This window comes from Ranitomeya imitator, chromosome 3, assembly GCF_032444005.1.
Source record: "Ranitomeya imitator isolate aRanImi1 chromosome 3, aRanImi1.pri, whole genome shotgun sequence".
NCBI classification, from domain to species: Eukaryota; Metazoa; Chordata; class Amphibia; order Anura; family Dendrobatidae; genus Ranitomeya; species Ranitomeya imitator.
In genome coordinates, this window is record NC_091284.1 from 182,909,088 (window position 1) to 182,931,167 (window position 22,080).

The window sequence follows — 22,080 nt, forward strand, 5'->3', positions numbered from 1 at the left end:
AGTTTTGTATTTTCTCTAGGGTAACAGGAGAAATTGGACCCCAAAAGTTGTTGTCCAATTTGTCCTGAGTACGCTGATACCCCATATGTGGGGAGGAACCACCGTTTGGGCGCATGGGAGGGCTCGGAAGGGAAGGAGCGCCATTTGGAATGCAGACTTAGATGGAATGGTCTGCAGGCGTCACATTGCGTTTGCAGAGCCCCTAATGTACCTAAACAGTAGAAACCCCCCACAAGTGACACCATTTTGGAAAGTAGACCCCCTAAGGAACTCATCTTGATGTGTTGTGAGAGCTTTGAACCCCCAAGTATTTCACTACAGTTTATAACGCAGAGCCGTGCAAATAAAAAATATTTTTTTTTCACAAAAATTATATTTTAGCCCCCAGTTTTGTATTTTTCCAAGGTTAGCAGGAGAAATTGGACCCTAAATGTTGTTGTCCAATTTGTCCTGAGTACGCTGATACCGATATGTGGGGGGGAACCACCGTTTGGGCGCATGGGAGGGCTCGGAAGGGAAGGAACATCATTTGGAATGCAGACTTAGATGGATTGGTCTGCAGGCGTCACATTGCGTTTGCAGAGCCCCTAATGTACCTAAACAGTAGAAACCCCCCACAAGTGACCCCATATTGGAAACTAGACCCCTCAATGAACTTATCTAGATGTGTTGTGAGAACTTTGAACCCCCAAGTGTTTCACTACAGTTTATAACGCAGAGCCGTGAAAATAAAAAATCTTTTTGTTTTCCCACAAAAATTATTTTTTAGCCCCCAGTTTTGTATTTTCCCAAGGGTAACAGGAGAAATTGGTCCACAAAAGTTGTTGTCCAATTTGTCCTGAGTACGCTGATACCCCATATGTGAGGGTAAACCCCTGTTTGGGCACACAGGAGAGCTCGGAAGGGAAGGAGCACTGTTTTACTTTTTCAACGCAGAATTGGCTGGAATTGAGATCGGACGCCATGTCGTGTTTGGAGAGCCCCTGATGTGCCGAAACAGTGGAAACCCCCCAATTATAACTGAAACCCTAATCTAAACACACCCCTAACCCTAATTCCAACGGTAACCCTAACCACACCTCTAACCCTGACACACCCCTAACCCTAATCCCAACCCTATTCCCAACTGTAAATGTAATCTAAACCCTAACCCTAACTTTAGCCCCAACCCTAACTGTAGCCCCAACCCTAACCCTAACCCTAGCCCTAACCCTAGCCCTAACCCTAGCCCTAACCCTAGCCCTAGCCCTAACTCTAGCCCTAACCCTAGCCCTAACCCTAGCCCTAACCCTAACCCTAGCCCTAACCCTAGCCCTAACCCTAGCCCTAACCCTAACCCTAGCCCTAGCCCTAACCCTAACCCTAACCCTAGCCCTAACCCTAGCCCTAGCCCTAACCCTAGCCCTAACCCTAGCCCTAATGGGAAAATGGAAATAAATACATTTTTTTTTATTTTTCCCTAACTAAGGGGGTGATGAAGGGGGGTTTGATTTACTTTTATAGCAAGTTTTTTAGCGGATTTTTATGATTGGCAGCCGTCACACACTGAAAGACCCTTTTTATTGCAAAAAATATTTTTTGCAATACCACATTTTGAGAGCTATAATTTTTCCATATTTTGGTCCACAGAGTCATGTGAAGTCTTGTTTTTTGCGGAACGAGTTGACGTTTTTATTGAAAACATTTTCGGGCACGTGACATTTTTTGATCGCTTTTTATTCCGATTTTTGTGAGGAAGAATGACCAAAAACCAGCTATTCATGAATTTCTATTGGGGGAGGCGTTTATACCGTTCCGCGTTTGGTAAAATTGATAAATCAGTTTTATTCTTCGGGTCAGTACGATTACAGCGACACCTCATTTATATCATTTTTTTATGGTTTGGCGCTTTTATACAATAAAAACTATTTTACAGAAAAAATAATTATTTTTGCATCGCTTTATTCTCAGGACTATAACTAATATTTTTTTGCTGATGATGCTGTATGGCGGCTCGTTTTTTGAGGGACAATATGACGCTTTCAGCGGTACCATGGTTATTTATATCTGTCCTTTTGATCGCGTGTTATTCCACTTTTTGTTCGGCGGTATGATAATAAAGCGTTGTTTTTTGCCTCGTTTTTTTTTTTTTCTTACGGTGTTTACTGAAGGGGTTAACTAGTGGGAGAGTTTTATAGGTCGGGTCGTTACGGACGCGGCGATACTAAATATGTGTACTTTTATTGGGTTTTTTTTTTATTTAGATGAAGAAATGTATTTATGGGAATAATATTTTTTTTTTTTTTTCATTATTTTGGAATATTTTTTTTTATTTTTTTTACACATTTGGAAAAATTTTTTTTAACTTTTTTACTTTGTCCCAGGGGGGGACATCACAGATCAGTGATCTGACAGTTTGCACAGCACTCTGTCAGATCACTGATCTGACATGCAGCACCTCAGGCTTCACAGTGCCTGCTCTAAGCAGGCTCTGTGAAGCCACCTCCCTCCCTGCAGGACCCGGATCCGCGGCCATCTTGGATCCGGGGCTGGAGGGAGCAGGGAGGGAGGTGAGACCCTCGCAGCAACGCGATCACATCGCGTTGCTCCGGGGGTCTCAGGGAAGCCCGCAGGGAGCCCCCTCCCTGCGCGGTGCTTCCCTGCACCTCCAGCACATCGCGATCATCTTTGATCGCGGTGTGCCAGGGGTTAATGTGCCGGGGGCGGTCCGTGACTGCTCCTGGCACATAGTGCCGGATGTCAGCTGCGATAAGCAGCTGACACCCGGCCGCGATCGGCCGCGCTCTCCCCGTGAGCGCGGCCGATCGGCTATGACGTACTATCCCGTCCAGGGTCAGATAAGCCCAGGGCACCTCGACGGGATAGTACGTCTAAGGTCACAGAGGGGTTAAAAATAATAAAACAACACATATTTGGTATTGCTGGGTTCAGAAAAGTCCAATCTATCAAACTATAAAAACAATTAACCCAATCAGTAAACACCTTAGACAGAAACAACTCAAGAACGCCAAATGTCCTTTTTTTTTCTGTTCACCACAATTCCACAAAAAAAGCTATAACAAGTGATGAAAACCACATCTAGCCCAAAATCGTACTAATAAAAACAATGTCTCGCCCCCAACAAAAAGCTATGATACAGCTTCCCTGTGTGTAATAAAATACGCAGCAGTCGCCGTCTTCTGCCGCTGTGTCGTTGCTTCTGTCTTCTTCATTGCAGAGGAATATGGCCACCGGTAAGAATTTTACTACACACACTGGACCTACATTACTGTTCTCGTGTTTAATGTCATATATAGAGGATGTGTCCTCTGTGGTACAGTATATAGAGGATCTGTCAGCTCTCCCGTGTGGTGTAGTATATAGAGGATCTGTCAGCTCTCCTGTGTGGTGCAGTATATAGAGGATCTATCAGCTCTCCTGTGTGGTGTAGTATATAGAGGATCTGTCAGCTCTCCTGTGTGGTGTAGTATATAGAGGATCTGTCAGCTCTCCCATGTGGTGTAGTATATAGAGGATCTATCAGCTCTCCTGTGTGGTGTAGTATATAGAGGATCTGTCAGCTCTCCCGTGTGGTGTAGTATATAGAGGATCTGTCAGCTCTCCTGTGTGGTGTAGTATATAGAGGATCTGTCAGCTCTCCTGTGTGTGCAGTATATAGAGGATCTATCAGCTCTCCTGTGTGGTATAGTATATAGAGGATCTGTCAGCTCTCCTGTGTGGTGTAGTATATAGAGGATCTGTCAGCTCTCCTGTGTGGTGCAGTATATAGAGGATCTGTCAGCTCTCCTGTGTGGTGCAGTATATATAGGATCTATCAGCTCTCCTGTGTGGTGCGGTATATAGAGGATCTGTCAGCTCTCCTGTGTGGTGTAGTATATAGAGGATCTGTCAGCTCTCCTGTGTGGTGTGGTATATAGAGGATCTGTCAGTTCTCCTGTGTGGTATATTATATAGAAGATCTGTCAGCTCTCCTGTGTGGTGTAGTATATAGAGGATCTGTCAGCTCTCCTGTGTGGTGTAGTATATAGAGGATCTATCAGCTCTCCTGTGTGGTATAGTATATAGAGGATCTGTCAGCTCTCCTGTGTGGTATAGTATTTAGAGGATCTGTCAGCTCTCCTTTGTGGTGTAGTATATAGAGGATCTGTCAGCTCTCCCGTGTGGTGCAGTATATAGAGGATCTGTCGGCTCTCCCGTGTGGTGTAGTATATAGAGGATCTGTCGGCTCTCCCGTGTGGTGTAGTATATAGAGGATCTGTCAGCTCTCCCGTGTGGTGTAGTATATAGAGGATCTGTCAGCTCTCCTGTGTGGTATAGTATATAGAAGATCTGTCAGCTCTCCTGTGTGGTATAGTATATAGAGGATCTGTCAGCTCTCCTGTGCGGTGTAGTATATAGAGGATTTGTCAGCTCTCCCGTGTGGTGTAGTATATAGAGGATCTGTCAGCTCTCCTGTGTGGTGTAGTATATAGAGGATCTGTCAGCTCTCCTGTGTGGTGTAGTATATAGAGGATCTGTCAGATCTCCTGTGTTGTGTAGTATATAGAGGATCTGTCAGCTCTCCCGTGTGGTGTAGTATATAGAGGATCTGTCAGCTCTCCTGTGTGGTGTAGTATATAGAGGATCTGTCAGCTCTCCTGTGTGGTGTAGTATATAGAGGATCTGTCAGCTCTCCCGTGTGGTGTAGTATATAGAGGATCTGTCAGCTCTCCTGTGTGGTGTAGTATATAGAGGATCTGTCAGCTCTCCTGTGTGGTGTATTATATAGGGGGATCTGTCAGCTCTCCTGTGTGGTGTAGTATATAGAGGATGTCAGCTCTCCTGTGTGGTGCAGTATATAGAGGATCTGTCAGCTCTCCTGTGTGGTGTAGTATATAGAGGATCTGTCAGCTCTCCTGTGTGGTGTATTATATAGGGGGATCTGTCAGCTCTCCTGTGTGGTGTAGTGTATAGAGGATCTGTCAGCTCTCCCGTGTGGTGTAGTATATAGAGGATCTGTCAGCTCTCCTGTGTGGTGTATTATATAGGGGGATCTGTCAGCTCTCCTGTGTGGTGTAGTATATAGAGGATCTGTCAGCTCTCCTGTGTGGTGTAGTATATAGAGGATCTGTCAGCTCTCCTGTGTGGTGTAGTATATAGAGGATCTGTCAGCTCTCCTGTGTAGTGTAGTATATAGAGGATCTGTCAGCTCTCCTGTGTGGTGTAGTATATAGAGGATCTGTCAGCTCTCCTGTGTAGTGTAGTATATAGAGGATCTGTCAGCTCTTCTGTGTGGTGTAGTATATAGAGGATCTGTCAGCTCTCCCGTGTGGTGTAGTATATAGAGGATCTGTCAGCTCTCCTGTGTGGTGTATTATATAGGGGGATCTGTCAGCTCTCCTGTGTGGTGTAGTATATAGAGGATGTCAGCTCTCCTGTGTGGTGCAGTATATAGAGGATCTGTCAGCTCTCCTGTGTGGTGTAGTATATAGAGGATCTGTCAGCTCTCCTGTGTGGTGTAGTATATAGAGGATCTGTCAGCTCTCCTGTGTGGTGTAGTATATAGAGGATCTGTCAGTTCTCCCGTGTGGTGCAGTATATAGAGGATCTGTCAGCTCTCCTGTGTGGTGTATTATATAGGGGGATCTGTCAGCTCTCCTGTGTGGTGTAATGTATAGAGGATCTGTCAGCTCTCCCGTGTGGTGTAGTATATAGAGGATCTGTCAGCTCTCCTGTGTGGTGTATTATATAGGGGGATCTGTCAGCTCTCCTGTGTGGTGTAGTATATAGAGGATCTGTCAGCTCTCCTGTGTGGTGTAGTATATAGAGGATCTGTCAGCTCTCCCGTGTGGTGTAGTATATAGAGGATCTGTCAGCTCTCCTGTGTGGTGTAGTATATAGAGGATCTGTCAGCTCTCCTGTGTGGTGTAGTATATAGAGGATCTGTCAGCTCTCCTGTGTGGTGTGGTATATAGGATCTATCTTGTGTGGTGTTTTTAAACTGCATGGTGGGCCCCAAGAATGATTTTTCTCTGGTGGGCCCAAGGTACTCTAGTCCGACACTGATTGCAATATACTAAGAGGAAAACAATTGTAATGGGAATGGGAATGCTTCTTTAAGTCCACATATTCCTAGTTCCCTTGCTCTGGGTTGGACAAAACTTGTACTGGAGTTTATGCTTTTCTCACAAATAAAATGCTGTAGACCAGGGCAAACATGTGCATAGGAGCCATAAAAGAGACACACAGTGATTCAAAGAGTGTGAGTTGTGCTGTAAGATTCTGACCGGAAGATAAAAAAATAGCGTAACCATGGAGATGGAGGTATAGCAACCATGTCCCAGCTGGGGAACTCAAGCTCCCTTATAGTGCTGACCACATTTCATACACATGGTTCAGCAGAATCTGCCAGAGACAAAAGGTCGACTATTTAGTTGCTAAAAACTCTTTTGCTGTATTTTACAGCATATAATAATGGAAAGTTAAGGGTTTTCGTCTTTTCAGAGCCCTACGGAGTCTAGTTAAAACTACATCAATCTTTGAAGCTGACTTAAATCTGTATTTTTTTAAACATTTATAGTACATAGTTTGTAAGGTTATTGTGTCATTTTTCCTATTCCTTAGCAGCTCAGTTACATTGACTTGCCCAGTGTGCCTTCGTAACCATGTAGCATGTAACATCACAGCGCAAAAGAAATCAAAACGTAACGTAGGACAAAATGGCTTCTGGCTACTGAAAATTGAAATGCCACAAAAATGTATAATTATTTCGGCACGCCAGTGAGTGCCTTAGACAAAACTCTGCATTTTTACCACTTGTCAAGAGTTAGTCAGTGCAGAAGCAATGCAGCCATAACACATATGGCTCTAAATCTGTTCCCATACCCATTTTTTCAGGGCCCTGTCTGTCCCCTATTACTGCCCCTGAGTCTCAATGATTTTATTCTACAAGGCCTTTGCTTCTCTCATGTTCTAGTCCCTGCAGTGCTGTGTGAGGCGGTAGCCAGGGAAGGTGCTCGTTTGTTTTTATGCCCCGGCGCGTTACATGAAAGTGTGGGTCCTGGCTGGTTGGGTAGATTTGTGCTGTGAAGGCATTATGCCCATGCAGGCTGCGTGTAGCTGGTTGTGTAGGCTGACCGGGACCATGCATTTTACAGTTCAATGAGAGGGACTTCCGTACCTCTTTACGGAATGATAACTTGGTAAAGGTTATATACAAGGGATAGTGGGTACAATGTCTTATGGACGTTTCCTTTACAGTATAAAGCATTTTTCACTTTCAATATCCTTCCTCTGTAGTTTACCCCAGGGCTGGTGATGCACACTGTTTTTCTCTAATCCGCCACAACCCAGCTTTAACGCTACTGTCCTGATCAGCAAGTCTCCTTACTTGTTCTTCACTTCCGCATCCTATTTCTTCCACTACTGGCACCCTGGAACCATTGCTCTTGGGACCCCACTAGTTCGTCGTACTCAGTCCTGCTTAGCTCCATTACCTTCTGCGTTACAAGCTTTTTAGTTATTGACTCTGCATCCTATCCAAGGACAGTTCTCCGGAAGGCCAATCTGTCTCTTCAGTCACTTCTCTTCAGGATCACACTATCCCTCGATCTTAGTCTTCTCTCACTTAGGATCACACATTCATGCAGCTCTGCACACTTTACATTGCAGACCCTATTTATCTAACTAACAGGAACTCAGTCACTTTCCCTAAAACTAACCCCTCCCATTGTTGGCTAGTCCCAACATTAACTCTATTCAAACATACCCCATCATCACTACCTATACTACGATCAACTATCTACATCTTACACTACCTATCCTATACTGTACATGTCTAACATCACACAGGAAAATATTACATTTCACATGGCACATTACATCACAATATATACAAAGACGGAAGATATTACACTACACAATACACATAATGCAATTGGTGTCTTCAGTTGTAGGAACGCAACAGCACAGTCCACCATCCTCACACCTGTAATTTGCAATCTCACAGCACACACTTTAGATCTTATGCTCTAACACTTATACGGTAGCCCTACACTTGAACCCTGTTTCTATCCAGGCTATTCCTTGCACCATTTACTTCACACAGTCTAGTATCCAGTAATACAAGGCTAAACATCTAGGCCCTGGCCACGTCAATAACAGTTCACAGGCATTCTCCCAGAACAGGAACAAACTTCAGCTTCCCCGTCAGACTTGGCCTCAGCACCTTCAGATATCACTGGTTTGCAATTGAGTTGACATTTTCCACAGCCCCAGCAGATTCTACATGCTAATCATTTGAACTGACGATATAGTTCAGCTATTACTTGTTAGGCAACAATGCACATGGAAAAGTTAAAATCCCATTTCATACACAGCACATCTCTGTCATCTTCAGGCCACTGCCGGTCAATTGCTTGTTCGCCATCCATTCTTGTTTGCAAAGCAACCAAATTGCCTTTTGCTCTTAAGTCTGCTTACTTTCCAACTAGTGACCCATCATCACAACGTCTTACAGACCCCTCCATCACTACTCACAAGTTATGGCCACTGGTCTTATCAATGCGGAATTATAATACTAGACAGCCCCATGAATGGTTGTTTCATCAGTATTTTGCAACTGTGCTGTCTTCACCTTTATCATGGGGGCCTGTTGTTGGTAAAAATGGCTGCCTTCTTTCTGTGATTTGTTTAATGTTATGTCCTTTTCAGTGAGTTGTTCCACATTAGCAAGCTTCCAATCATCTTCTGCATTGTTGTGGAGGACCAGGTTACTCCTTCAGGTGATCAAGGTCTGGTCCTTTCACTACTCAGGAGTGAGGACAAGTACACTCTGGTCTAGCACTTAACTCAGTAAACCACACACTCACAGAATGCCGACAAACCTCCTCCTCATATTAAGCTCTAAGGAGCCATTGTGTTATAGTACTAATTCCTGATTATCCAGTGACTTAGGGATTGCCAGTAGCGGTTTAGTGGATACCTCCAATTTTGAAGTCATGATATGGTTATGGCAAAATAAATAATGGAGGTAATGAAATTCTGTCAATTGTCTCTAGCTGGTTGTAATGTATGCATATATTAGTACTTAGTAACTAGTAGGCTACCTTCACCTAATCTTTCAAGTCAATGAGCAAATCAGCATCAGTAGTGCACTTTTCTTGACATACAGTTATATGAAAAAGTTTGGGCACCCCTATTAATCTTAAGCTTAATGTTTTATAAAAATTGTTTTTTTTGCAACAGCTATTTCAGTTTCATATATCTAATAACTGTTGGACACAGTAATGTTTCTGCCTTGAAATGAGGTTTATTGTACTAACAGAAAATGTGCAATCTGCATTCAAACAAAATTTGACAGGTGCATAAGTATGGCCCCCCACCAGAAAAGTGACATTAATATTTAGTAGATCCTCCTTTTACAAAAATAACAGCCTCTAGTCACTTCCTGTAGCTTTTAATGAGTTCCTGGATCCTGGATGAAGGTATTTTTGACCATTCCTCTTTACAAAACAATTCCAGTTCAGTTAAGTTTGATGGTCGCCGAGCATGGGCAGCCCTCTTCAAATGATCCCACAGATGTTCAATGATATTCAGGTCTGGGGACTGGGATGGCCATTCCAGAACAGTGTAATTGTTCCTCTGCATGAATGCCTGAGTAGATTTGGAGCGGTGTTTTGGATCATTGTCTTGCTGAAAGATCCATCCCCTGCGTAACTTCAACTTTGTCACTGATTCATGAACATTATTGACAAGAATCTGCTGATACTGAGAGGAATCCATGCGTCCCTCAACTTTAACAAGATTCCCGGTGCCGGCATTGGCCACACAGCCCCAAAGCATGATGGAACCTCCACCAAATTTTACTGTGGGTAGCAAGTGTTTGTCTTGGAATGCTGTGTTTTTGGGCCGCCATGCATAACGCCTTTTTGTATGACCAAACAACTCAATCTTGGTTTCATCAGTCCACAGGACCTTCTTCCTTATAAGAAATTGGCTTCTCCAAATGTGCTTTTGCATACCTCAGCCAACTCTGTTTGTGGCGGGTTTGCAGAAACGGCTTCTTTCGCATCACTCTCCCATACAGTTTCTCCTTGTGCAAAGTGTGTTGTATAGTTGACCGATGCACAGTGACACCATCTGCAGCAAGTTGATGCTGCAGCTCTCTGGAGGTGGTCTGAGGATTGTCCTTGACTGATCTCACCATTCTTCTTCTCTGCCTTTCTGATGTTTTTCTTTGCCTGCCACTTCTGGCCTTAGCAAGAACTGTACCTGTGTTCTTCCATTTCCTTACTATGTTCCTCACAGTGGAAATTGACAGGTTAAATCTCTGAGACAGCTTTTTGTATCCTTCCTCTGTTGAATAATCTTTGTTTTCAGATCATTAGACAGTTGTTTTGAGGAGCCCATGATACCACTCTTCAGAGGAGATTCAAACAGGAGAACAACTTGCAAGTGGCCACTTTAAGTAGCTTTTCTCATGATTGCATACACCTGGCTATGAAGTTCAAAGCTCAATGAGGTTAGAAAACCAAAAAAAGTGCTTTACTAAGTCAATAAAAAGTAGGTAGGAGTATTTAAAACAAGAAAATAAGGGTGCCCATACTTATGCACCTGTCAAATTTAGTTTGAATGCAGATTGCACATTTTCTGTTAGTACAATAAACCTCATTTCAAGGCAGAAACATTACTGTGTCCAACAGTTATTAGATATATGAAACTGAAATAGCTGTTGCAAGAAAAAACAATTTTTAGAAAACATTAAGCTTAAGATTAAGATGGGTGCCCAAACTTTTTCATATAGCTGTATATTGTTAGAGGGCTACTGTGCCTCATATGCCTCACTAGCACACGTTTGGATATATAGATGTATATAACATCTGCTTGTTAGCAATAGTTTTTGGAGATAGTAAAGAAGGTGTAAAGAATTGTTCAATACACTAATTTTGAAATTATAGATGGACCATAAAATACCTCTCCCCTATGGCACGTTTTACTAAAACTGACTAAGCTATAATTCCAAATCCTTGAAATGTCTAAATAAAATGTTAGGTTCCCAGCTCATATATTGAAATTGGTTTTCATTGTTTTGTTTTTTTATTACGCAGCAATATTATGAAGTGCCTATTGCTATGAAGTCAGTGTTTGATATAGTTGATACATTCCAATCCAGAATTAAAGAGATGGAGAAGCAGAAAAGAGATGGGATTACATGCAAAAGGGAAGACAAGACAAGATCACTTGAAAGTTTTCTCTCAAGGTAAGCTTCTCCAAAAATATTTAGTGAAGCAAATTTCTAATAGGAAGTCTTCAAATTTGAGTTAAAAACCTCTATTAACCTGCAGATATTGGGATAGTCTGTTGATTAATAGCGTTCTCAAGCTGCATGGTGCACACAGTGAGAACACCGCTGCAGCGAGGAGATTCACTTTATTCCTTCCGGCAGCCTTAGGCTTTCAGCAATAAATGCGCGTCTGACAATTTATTTCCTCCTGGCAGAGGGGCTCACATTGCAAGTGCCATGCAGCTTCTGAACACTGTTAACCCCATATCTGCAGGATAATAGATTTGTTTTTTGCATGACTGGTCCCTTTAACCCCTTAATGACCTATGACGTGTATATCCGTCATTGGTCACCTCCCTCTCTTTGGTGCGGGCTCCAGCACTGAGCCCGCACCTTTTCCTGCACATGAAAGCTGATCTGATCAGCTGTCAAGCGCCCCTAACAGCCGCGGCGGGAATCGCGATCCACCCGCTGTTGTTATCTAGCTAAATGCCACTGTAAATCTCTGACAGAGGCATTTAACTCACACAAACCAGATGCGCGACTTAGTTCCGCCCAAAAGTTCAAATCACCCCACTTTTGTCCCATTCAAAATAAAACAATTAAAAAAAATTAAAATTACACAAATTTGGTATCGCTGCGTTTAGAAACACCTGATCAATCGAGATATAAAAAGAATTAATCCGATTGGTTAATGGCATAGCAAGAAAAAAAATTAAAATGCCAGAATTACCTTTTTTGGTCTCTGCGACATTGCAATAAAATGCAATAATGGGCGATCAAAACATCATATCTATCCAAAAATTGTATCAATACAGACGTCAGCTTGGCACGCAAAGAATAAGCACTCACCCAGCCCCAGATCCTGAAAAATGAAGAATATCACTTTTTTTTTTTTTTACAAACTTTGGATTTTTTTTCACCACTTAGATAAAAAAGAACTTATACATGTTTGGTATCTACGACATTGTAATGACCTGGGAAATCATAATTGCAGGTCAGTTTTAGCATATAGCGAACATGCCAAAAAAAAAATAAAAGAAACAATTGTGGAATTGCACTTTTTTTGCAATTTTACCGCACTTAGAATTTGTCTCCAGTTTTCCAATACAAGATGTGGTAAAATGGTGTAATTCAAAAGTAAAACTCGTCCCTCAAAAAACAAGCCCTCACATTATTATATTGAAAGAAAAATAAAAAAGTTATGGCTCTGGGAAAAAAGGGGAGCAAAAACGGAAACACAAAAATGGAAATACCCCTTGTGACATAGCGATCACTTTGCGGGTTGGCTACGATAAAATATACAGCAACAGTGTCTTCCTTTGAACGAGTCCATTTCTGGTTTATTATACAAGCATAAACCACTATATGCCATGTTATCCTCACATAACCAACAGTCAGTCCATTCTCTTCAGCAGATACATCTCTACGCTTTACAGAAACGTATCTGCCATATTAGTCAATTTTCAACTGTGGTTGTATCCGCACAGATCAATAACTGACACTAATCAATGCACACAATTCCCCATGCTCTGGATTACCTGTTTAACAGTTTTCAGGCTTCACAAACTGGCTTCATATGGGTCCTGACCCTGGTCCAGACCCTTAGTAGCTTCCTTGACTTTCAGGAGCCCCAGCCAGCTCCAGATTCCCACATGGCCTTTTCCTCTCCCTCCTGTGTTGTGCAACCAGGAAGCATATAGGACTTTTTTGACATCACACCCCCTGGAACACACCCCCTGGAAGGTATGTGGTTAACAAGTCCCGCCCATCACTTTCTGGTTAACCCTTAAATCCAGCCCTTTTCAAATATACAGGTTTGTGGGACAACAAGATCCAGCCACCTGTCCTGGATTCACATCACAGCATATTTCTGTTTCTGCAATACATACCTGTCTCTCAATACACTAGTTGGTACATAACACCCTGTTCGTTAAGGGGTTCAAAAAATGTTCCTTATGGAAGACATTTCAGCTAAACTAAAATGATGTGAAACATTTGTTTATCTCAAGACAACTTTTTCTCTATCTATAAAATTTTAAAATATATTGTAATATCTACAACCCCTGGCAAAAATTATGGAATCACAGGCCTTGGAGGATGTTCAGTCAGTTGTTTAACCCCTAATCCCATTGGAAGTACTATTCCGTCAAGGTGACCTGGGACTTAATTCCCAGTGATGGGATAGTACGTCCAGTGCGATCAGCAGCGCTCACGAGGGTTACGCAGCCGATCGCGGGCCGGGTGTCAGCTGACTATCGCAGCTGACATCCGGCACTATGTGCCAGGAGTGGTCATGAACCGCCCCCGGCACTTTAACCTCCGAAACACTGCGATCAAACATGATTGCAGTGTTCTGGCGGTGTAGGGGCTCCCTGCGTGCTTCCCTGAGACCCTCAGAGCAACGCGATGTGATCGCGTTGCTCCGAGGGTCTCTTACCTCCTCCTCCTCCCTGCAGGCCGGGATCCAAAATGGCCGCAGGGCTGCATCCGGGTCCTGCAGGGAGGTAGCTTACCTGCACCTGCTCAGAACAGGTGTCGGGACGCCTCCCTGCTGTGCCTCTGTGATCGCTGATCTGACACAGTTCCCAGCAAAGTGTCAGATCAGCGATCTGTCAATATAATGTGTTTTTTTTTCACGGCTTTGCGTCATAAATTGTAGTGAAACACTTGGGGGTTCAAATCTCTCACAACACATCTACATAAGTTCCTTAGGGGGTCTACTTTCCAAAATGGTGTCACTTGTGGGGAGTTTCAATGTTTAGGCACATCAGGGGCTCTCCAAATGCAACATGGCATCCCATCTTAATTCCAGCCAATTTTGCATTGAAAAGTCAAACGGCGCTCCTTCCATACCGAGCTCTGCCATGCACCTAAACAGTGGTTTACCCCCACATATGGGGTATCAGCGTACTCAGGACAAACTGCACAACAACTTTTGGGGTACAATTTCTTCTGGTACTCTAGGGAAAATAAAAAATTGGGGGCGAAAAGTTCATTTTTGTGAAAAAATATTATATTTTATTTTTTCGGCTCTACATTATAAACTTCTGTGAAGCACTTGGTGGGTCAAAGTGCTCACCACACATCTAGATAAGTTCCTTAGGGGGTCTACTTTCCAAAGTGTCACTTGTGGGGGTTTCAATGTTTAGGCACATTAGTGGCTCTCCAAAAGCAACATGGCGTTCCATCTCAATTCCAGCCAATTTTGCATTGAAAAGTCAAATAGAGCTCCTTCCCTTCCGAGCTCTGCCATGCACCCAATCAGTGATTTACCACCACATATGGGGTATCGGGGTACTCAGGACAAATTGTACAACAACTTTTGGGGTCCATTTCCTCCTGTTACCCTTTGTAAAATAAAACAAATTGGAGCTGAAGTAAATTTTTTGAGAAAAAAATTAAATGTTCATTTTTTTAAACATTCCAAAAATACATGTGAAGCACCAGAAGGGTTAATAAACTTCTTGAATGTGGTTTTGAGCACCTTGAGGGGTGCAGTTTTTAGAATGTTGTCACACTCGGGTATTTTCTATCATATAGACCCCTCAAAATGACTTCAAATGTGATGTGGTCCCTTAAGAAAAATGGTGTTGTAAAAATGAGAAATTGCTGGTCAAATTTTAACCCTTATAGCTCACTAACGAAAAAAAATTTTGGTTCCAAAATTGTGCTCATGTAAAGTAGACATATGGGAAATGTTACTTATTTAGTATTTTGTGTGACATATCTCTGTGATTTAAGGGCATAAAAATTCAAAGTTGGAAAATTGCAAAATGTTCAAAATTTTCGCCAAATTTCCGTTTTTTTAACAAATAAATGCAGGTAATATCAAAGAAATTTTACCACTATCATGAAGTACAATATGTCTCGAGAAAACAATGTCAGAATCACTGGGATTTGTTGAAGCGTTCCAGAGTTAAAACCTCATAAAGGGACAGTGGTCAGAATTGTAAAAATTGGCCCGGTCATTACCGTGCAAACCACCCTCGGGGCTTAAGGGGTTAATTTTGTTTAAAAAAAAAAAAAAAAAAGCAGATCACAGACATGGGACAAAACTAATGTCATTTCAAATGGCAACTTTCTGGCTTTAAGAAACACTAAAAGAAATCAAGAACAAAAAATCTGGTAGTCAGTAATGGTTACTTTTCTAACCAAGCATAAGGGAAAAATTATGGAGTCACTCAATTCTGAGGAAAAAATTATGGAATCATGAAAAACAAACAAGAAAAAAAGCACTCCAAAACATTCACTAGTATTTTCTTGCACCACCTCTGGCTTTTATAACAGCTTGCAGTCTCTGAGGCATGAACTTAATGAGTGTCAAACAGAACTCTTCATCAATCTGGCTCCAGCTTTCTCTGATTGCTGTTGTCAGATCAGCTTTGCTGGTTGGAGCCTTGTCATGGACCATTTTCTTCAACTTTCACCAAAGATTTTCAATTGGATTGAGTTCCGGACTATTTGCATGCCATGACATTGTCTTTTTTCAAGGAATGTTTTCACAGCTTTTGCTCTATGGCAGGATGCATTATGATCTTGAAAAATGCTTTCATCATCCCCAAATATCCTTTCAATTGATGGGATAAGGGGAAAAGAAACAAACGGCCGATCAATAAAGTCCCAAATACAATATGACATATCAACACATTTATTTATAGCAGCAACAGGGGTGTCGGCACAATGACATTAAAAAGAACAATTAAAAAACAGGGACGCCTTCATGGGGTATGGGAATGCAAGAAGGAGGGTGACATCTGAACATATAATATATGACAAATTAGCAAAGAGTCCAAAAAAGACCAGCAGTACACTAGTAAGTTTTCATTTTACAAGGACAAAAAGAAAGATAAAGTGTCAGTACACTCTATCTACTATATAATTGTTTAAGGGTCTGTCCTTCTGTCTGTCACGGTTATTCATTCGCTGATTGGTCTCGCCAGCTGCCTGTCATGGCTGCCATGACCAATCAGAGACGGGCACAGTCCGGAAGAAAATGGCCGCTCCTTACTCCCCGCAGTCAGTGCCTGTCGCCCGCATACTCCCCTCCGGTCACCGCTAACACAGGGTTAATGCCGGCGGTAATGGACCGCGTTATGCCGCTGGTGACGCACTCCGTTACTGCCGCTATTAACCCTGTGTGTCCCCAACTTTTTACTATTGACGCTGCCTATGCGGCATCAATAGTAAAAAATGTAATGTTAAAAATAATAACAAAAAAATAAACCTGCTATACTCACCCTCCGTAGTCCGCTGAGCCGCTCCCGCCGGCCGCCATCTTCCGCTGCAGTTTCTGGTGGCAAAGATGGTATGGCAGAAAGACCTGCCATGACGTCACGGTCATGTGACCGCGACGTTATCACAGGCCCTGCGCTCTGATACCAACCCTGGGACCGCAAGCTGCCGTGGACTACAAGGGGCCTTTGGAAAGGTGAGTATATGTTTATTTTTTATTTTTTCACCTGTGACGAAACTAGCTGGGCAATATACTACGTGACTGGCCAATATACTACGTGGCTCTGTGCTGTATACTACTTAGCTGTGCAATATACTACATGGCTCTGTGCTGTATACTACGTCACTCAGCAATATACTACGTCACTGGGCAATATACTATGTTACTGGCCAATATACTACGTGGCTCTGTGCTGTATACTACGTCGCTGTGCAATATACTACGTGGCTCTGTACTGTATACTAAGTCACTCTGCAATATACTATGTGAAAGGACAATATACTACGTAACTGGGCAATATACTATGTGGCTGTGCAATATACTACGTGGCTGCGCAATATACTACGTGACTGGGCAATATACTATGTGACTGGGCAATATACTACGTGGCTGGGCAATATACTACGTGACTGGGCAATATACTACGTGACTGGGCAATATACTACGTGACTGGGCAATATACTATGTGGCTGGGCAATATACTACGTGACTGGGCAATATACTACGTGGCTGGCAATATACTACGTAACTGGGCAATATACTACGTGACTGGGCATTATACTACCTCGCTGGGCAATATACTACGTTACTGGCCAATATACTACGTGGCTCTGTGCTGTATACTACGTCGTTGTGCGATATACTACATCACTGTGCAATATACTACGTAACTGTGCAATATACTACGTGGCTGGGCAATATACTACATAACTGGGCAATATACTACGTAACTGGGCAATATACTGCGTGGCTGCGCAATATACAACGTGACTGGGCAATAGACTACGTAACTGGCCAATATACTACGTGGCTGTGCAATATACTATGTCGCTAGGCAATATACTACGTAACTGGGCAATATACTACGTGACTGGGCAATATACTATGTGGCTGGGCAATATACTACGTCACTGGGCAATATACTACATCACTGGGCAATATACTACGTGTCTGGTCAATATACTACGTGGCAGGACAATATACTACGTGGCTGGGCAATATACTACGCCATTGGGCAATATACTATGTCACTGGGCAATATACTACGTGTCTGGGCAATATAATACGTGGCTGGACAATATACTACGTGACTGGGCAATATACTACGTGGCTGGGCAATATACTACGTGGTTGGGCAATATACTACGTGGCTGGGCAATATACTACGCCACTGGGCAATATACTACGTCACTGGGCAATATACTACGTGTCTGGTCAATATACTACGTGGCTGGACAATATACTACGTGGCTGGGCAATATACTACGTGGTTGGGCAATATACTACGTGGCTGGGCAATATACTACATGGCTGGGCAATATACTACGTGGGCTGTGCAATATACTACGTGGACATGCATATTCCACCATCTAGTTTTATACATTCATATATCTCAAGGACAAGGTATAACTGTATATATTATAAGGAAAAAAGACTCATCATGTGCCCATGTACGGTGTGTCACCTAAAGTGTTATAAAAAGCTAATTAATGGTGAACTTACATGAGTATAACTCCTTCATCCAAGTGGCATCCACCCTGATGCGCGTTTCGGCTTCCGCCTTCGTCGGAGGGTGGAAACGTCACGGACCAGTGAACTCTTATAGTATGGTTAGCCAATGAAAGATAAGTGGGTGTGTATAGTAAGTGTCCAATCGCAGGGAGAAGTCGTGGAGCGACGCGCGAGCAATTGCCAACACCAGAGAGTAACCCCGGCGACCGCGTCATGTGGCCTATGATGCGGCAATCACGTGATGATGCACGTGACCAGACGCATCGGACACATAGAGACGCGGTCGGCAGGGCAACCCAAAGTACCTCAGCGCATGCGCGCGTACCACTTTCTCCATGGGGGTAAAGTAATAGTTAGAAAGAAGAAATAAATGGGCTGGATAAAGAGTAATTAATATATAGCGATAGGGATTATGGCAGCACACCATACATAGGGCAACAAGGAAAAAGAGGGAAACTACTGAAAAATCGATGAACGATGAAAAATACATACTAAATAAATAAATAAAAAGTAAAAAAATAATAATAGTGAAATAGGTCAAAACGTATACACCTATACTGTGAAAAGGAAAATAATAATAAAGTTTATACTGTGAAAGTATGATATGTGGCATAGGCATATCTACTGTATATACATACAGAGATGCTACATACTATATGCAGTGAGAATTGTGAACATTAAAAATTAAAGTAATACTTGAAATGCACATAATAATAATAATAGAACTGAAAATATATAAGTTTACACACTAATAAAGTCATAAAGTGCCAAAGTGCTTGAAGGCGCTGGTGGATGAAATCCAAGATACTTGATTGTGCAGAAAAGACGTTGCCCAAGGTCAATGCCAAAGTATATCCCTATCTCTAGATCGAAGTTCAAATACTCGAAAAAGGCCCAGAGTTATTTAGTAATTCTGTAATAAAAGGACAGCATATTAGTCATACAAACAAAAACACAAATAGAGCTAAAGCCAACACGGAACAATAAAAAAATATAAAACCATTTCTGCATAGATATTAGGTGGTCAGAGAAAAGGGACGAATGTATTATAGTCATTAAGGCCATGGGGATGGACAGTATTCAGAGCCCATATCCACTTGGTCTCTAGTTGCGCAAGATGACGACTGATATTACCTCCTCTAATATTAGAGGAGTGGCAATTGTATCAATAACCCTAACTTTTAAAAGGGATGCATCACAGTCATGGAATGTTCTAAAGTGTTTTGGTAGAGTTTTTAGTGACAATACGTCCCTCTTTTGCTGCCAAAATCCCAAGAACGTGTTCGCGGATGCGTACTTTTAATTGTCTGGTAGTAAGTCCAATATAGATCTTCGGACAAGGACACACCGCATAATAAATCACAGCTTTTGTTGTGCATGTTATACGTTGGGTAATCCGGAAAGTTTTTTGATTTGTAGAATCAGTGAATGAATCTGCTCTTTCGACGTTGGGGTATGCTACACATCTACCGCAGGAAGAAAACCCCACCTGTGGAGTGTGATTGTCCAGAAAAGTAGATAGGGATATTGGTTGGTAATGACTTCTAATTAGCCTGTCATAAAGATGTTTTGAACGATGGAAAGTAATCTGAGGTTTGTTTGAAAGAAAAAGGGACAGCGTGGGGTCCGCAAGAAGAATTGGCCACGATTTATTTAGGCATGCCCTCATTGCATCAGCTTGTGAGTAGTGTTGAGCATTCCGATACCGCAAGTATCGGGTATCGGCCGATACTTGCGGTATCGGAATTCCGATACCGAGATCCGATACTTTTGTGGTATCGGGTATCGGTATCGGATACATAGAGATGTGTAAAATAAAGAATTAAAATAAAAAATATTGATATATTTACCTCTCCGGCGGCCCCTGAACTCAGCGCGGGTAACCGGCAGGCTTCTTTGTTCAAAATCAGCGCTTTTAGGACCTGAGAATCACGTCCCGGCTTCTGATTGGTCGCGTGCCGCCCATGTGACCGGCACGCGACCAATCACAAGCCGCGACGTCACCGCAAGCTATTAGCGCGCTCTTTTTTGAAAAATGAGCGCGTTAATGACTTTCAAAGACGTAGCGGCTTGTGATTGGTCGCGTAGCCGCGACCAATCACAAGCCGCGACGTCACCGCAAGCTATTAGCGCGCTCATTTTTAAAAATGAGCGCGTTAATGGCTTTCAAAGACGTAGCGGCTTGTGATTGGTCGCGTAGCCGCGACCAATCACAAGCCGCGACGCCACCGCAAGCTATTAACGCGCTCATTTTTAAAAATGAGCGCGTTAATAGCTTGCGGTGACGTCGCGGCTTGTGATTGGTCGCGGCTACGCGACCAATCACAAGCCGCTACGTATTTTTAAAAATGAGCGCGTTAATAGCTTGCGGTGACGTCGCGGCTTGTGATTGGTCGCGGCTACGCGACCAATCACAAGCCGCTACGTATTTGAAAGCCATTAACGCGCTCATTTTTAAAAATGAGCGCGTTAATAGCTTGCGGTGACGTCGCGGCTTGTGATTGGTCGCGTGGCCGCGACCAATCACAAGCCGCTACGTCTTTGAAAGTCATTAACGCGCTCATTTTTCAAAAAAGAGCGCGCTAATAGCTTGCGGTGACGTCGCGGCTTGTGATTGGTCGCGTGCCGGTCACATGGGCGGCCCGCGACCAATCAGAAGCCGGGACGTGTTTCTCAGGTCCTAAAAGCACTGATTTTGAACAAAGAAGCCTGCCGGTTACCCGCGCTGAGTTCAGGGGCCGCCGGAGAGGTAAATATATCAATATTTTTTATTTTAATTCTTTATTTTACACATCCCTATGGATCCCAGGGCCTGAAGGAGAGTTTCCTCTCCTTCAGACCCTGGGAACCATGAGAATACCTTCCGATACTTGATGTCCCATTGACTTGTATTGGTATCGGATATCGGTATCGGCGATATCCGATATTTTTCGGGTATCGGCCGATACTATCCGATACCGATACTTTCAAGTATCGGACGGTATCGCTCAACACTACTTGTGAGTGAAATTTTGTAATGAATCTAACTTGGTTATCATTTGATGTTTTTTTATTTGAGTATAGTAATTCATGTCTCGATGCATGCTTAGCGTGATTGTATGCTTTTTTAACTGATCTATGACTGTATCCCCACTCACATAGGCGGTTTTTTAAGTCTTGAGCTTGTTTTGTAAAGTCTATTTCAGAGGAACAAATACAACGTAGTCGAAGGAACTGGCCAGTTGGAATAGCATTGATCACAGAGGGGGGATGGGCGTCCCTGTTTTTTAATTGTTCTTTTTAATGTCATTGTGCTGACACCCCTGTTGCTGCTATAAATAAATGTGTTGATATGTCATATTGTATTTGGGACTTTATTGATCGGCCGTTTGTTTCTTTTCCCCTTTTGCTAAGTATATTTTCCGATTGTCCCTGAGAATTTACTAGTAGTCTGATCTGCTGGGTCACAATAATATTATTGATCATCTTATTATTTGATAGAATCTATATAGACCCCTCTATAAATCTATATATTCTCCTTGCTAATTTTCCAATTGATGGGATAAGAAAAGTGTCCAAAATATCAACATAAACTTGTGCATTTATTGAAGATGTAATGACAGCCATCTCCCCAGTGCCTTTACCTGACATGCAGCCCCATATCATCAATGACTGTGGAAATTTGCATGTTCTCTTCAGGCAGTCATCTTTATAAATCTCATTGGAACGGCACCAAACAAAAGTTCCAGCATCATCACCTTGCCCAATGCAGATTCGTGATTCATCACTGAATATGACTTTCATCCAGTCATCCACAGTCTACGATTGCTTTTCCTTAGCCCATTGTAACCTTGTTTTTTCCTGTTTGGTG

At 42.7% G+C, this 22,080-nt stretch overlaps 1 protein-coding gene across 2 annotated transcripts in view; it reads left to right on the forward strand.

Moving 5' to 3' along the window:
* Positions 1-22,080, forward strand: part of CCDC80 (coiled-coil domain containing 80) — a 181,026-nt gene that overhangs the window by 88,476 nt on the left and 70,470 nt on the right. For both annotated transcript variants that reach the window (XM_069761671.1, XM_069761670.1), the window contains one exon: positions 11,088-11,239. In XM_069761671.1, coding sequence (XP_069617772.1) covers positions 11,088-11,239 — 152 coding nt within the window. The remainder of the gene's footprint in view (positions 1-11,087; positions 11,240-22,080) is intronic.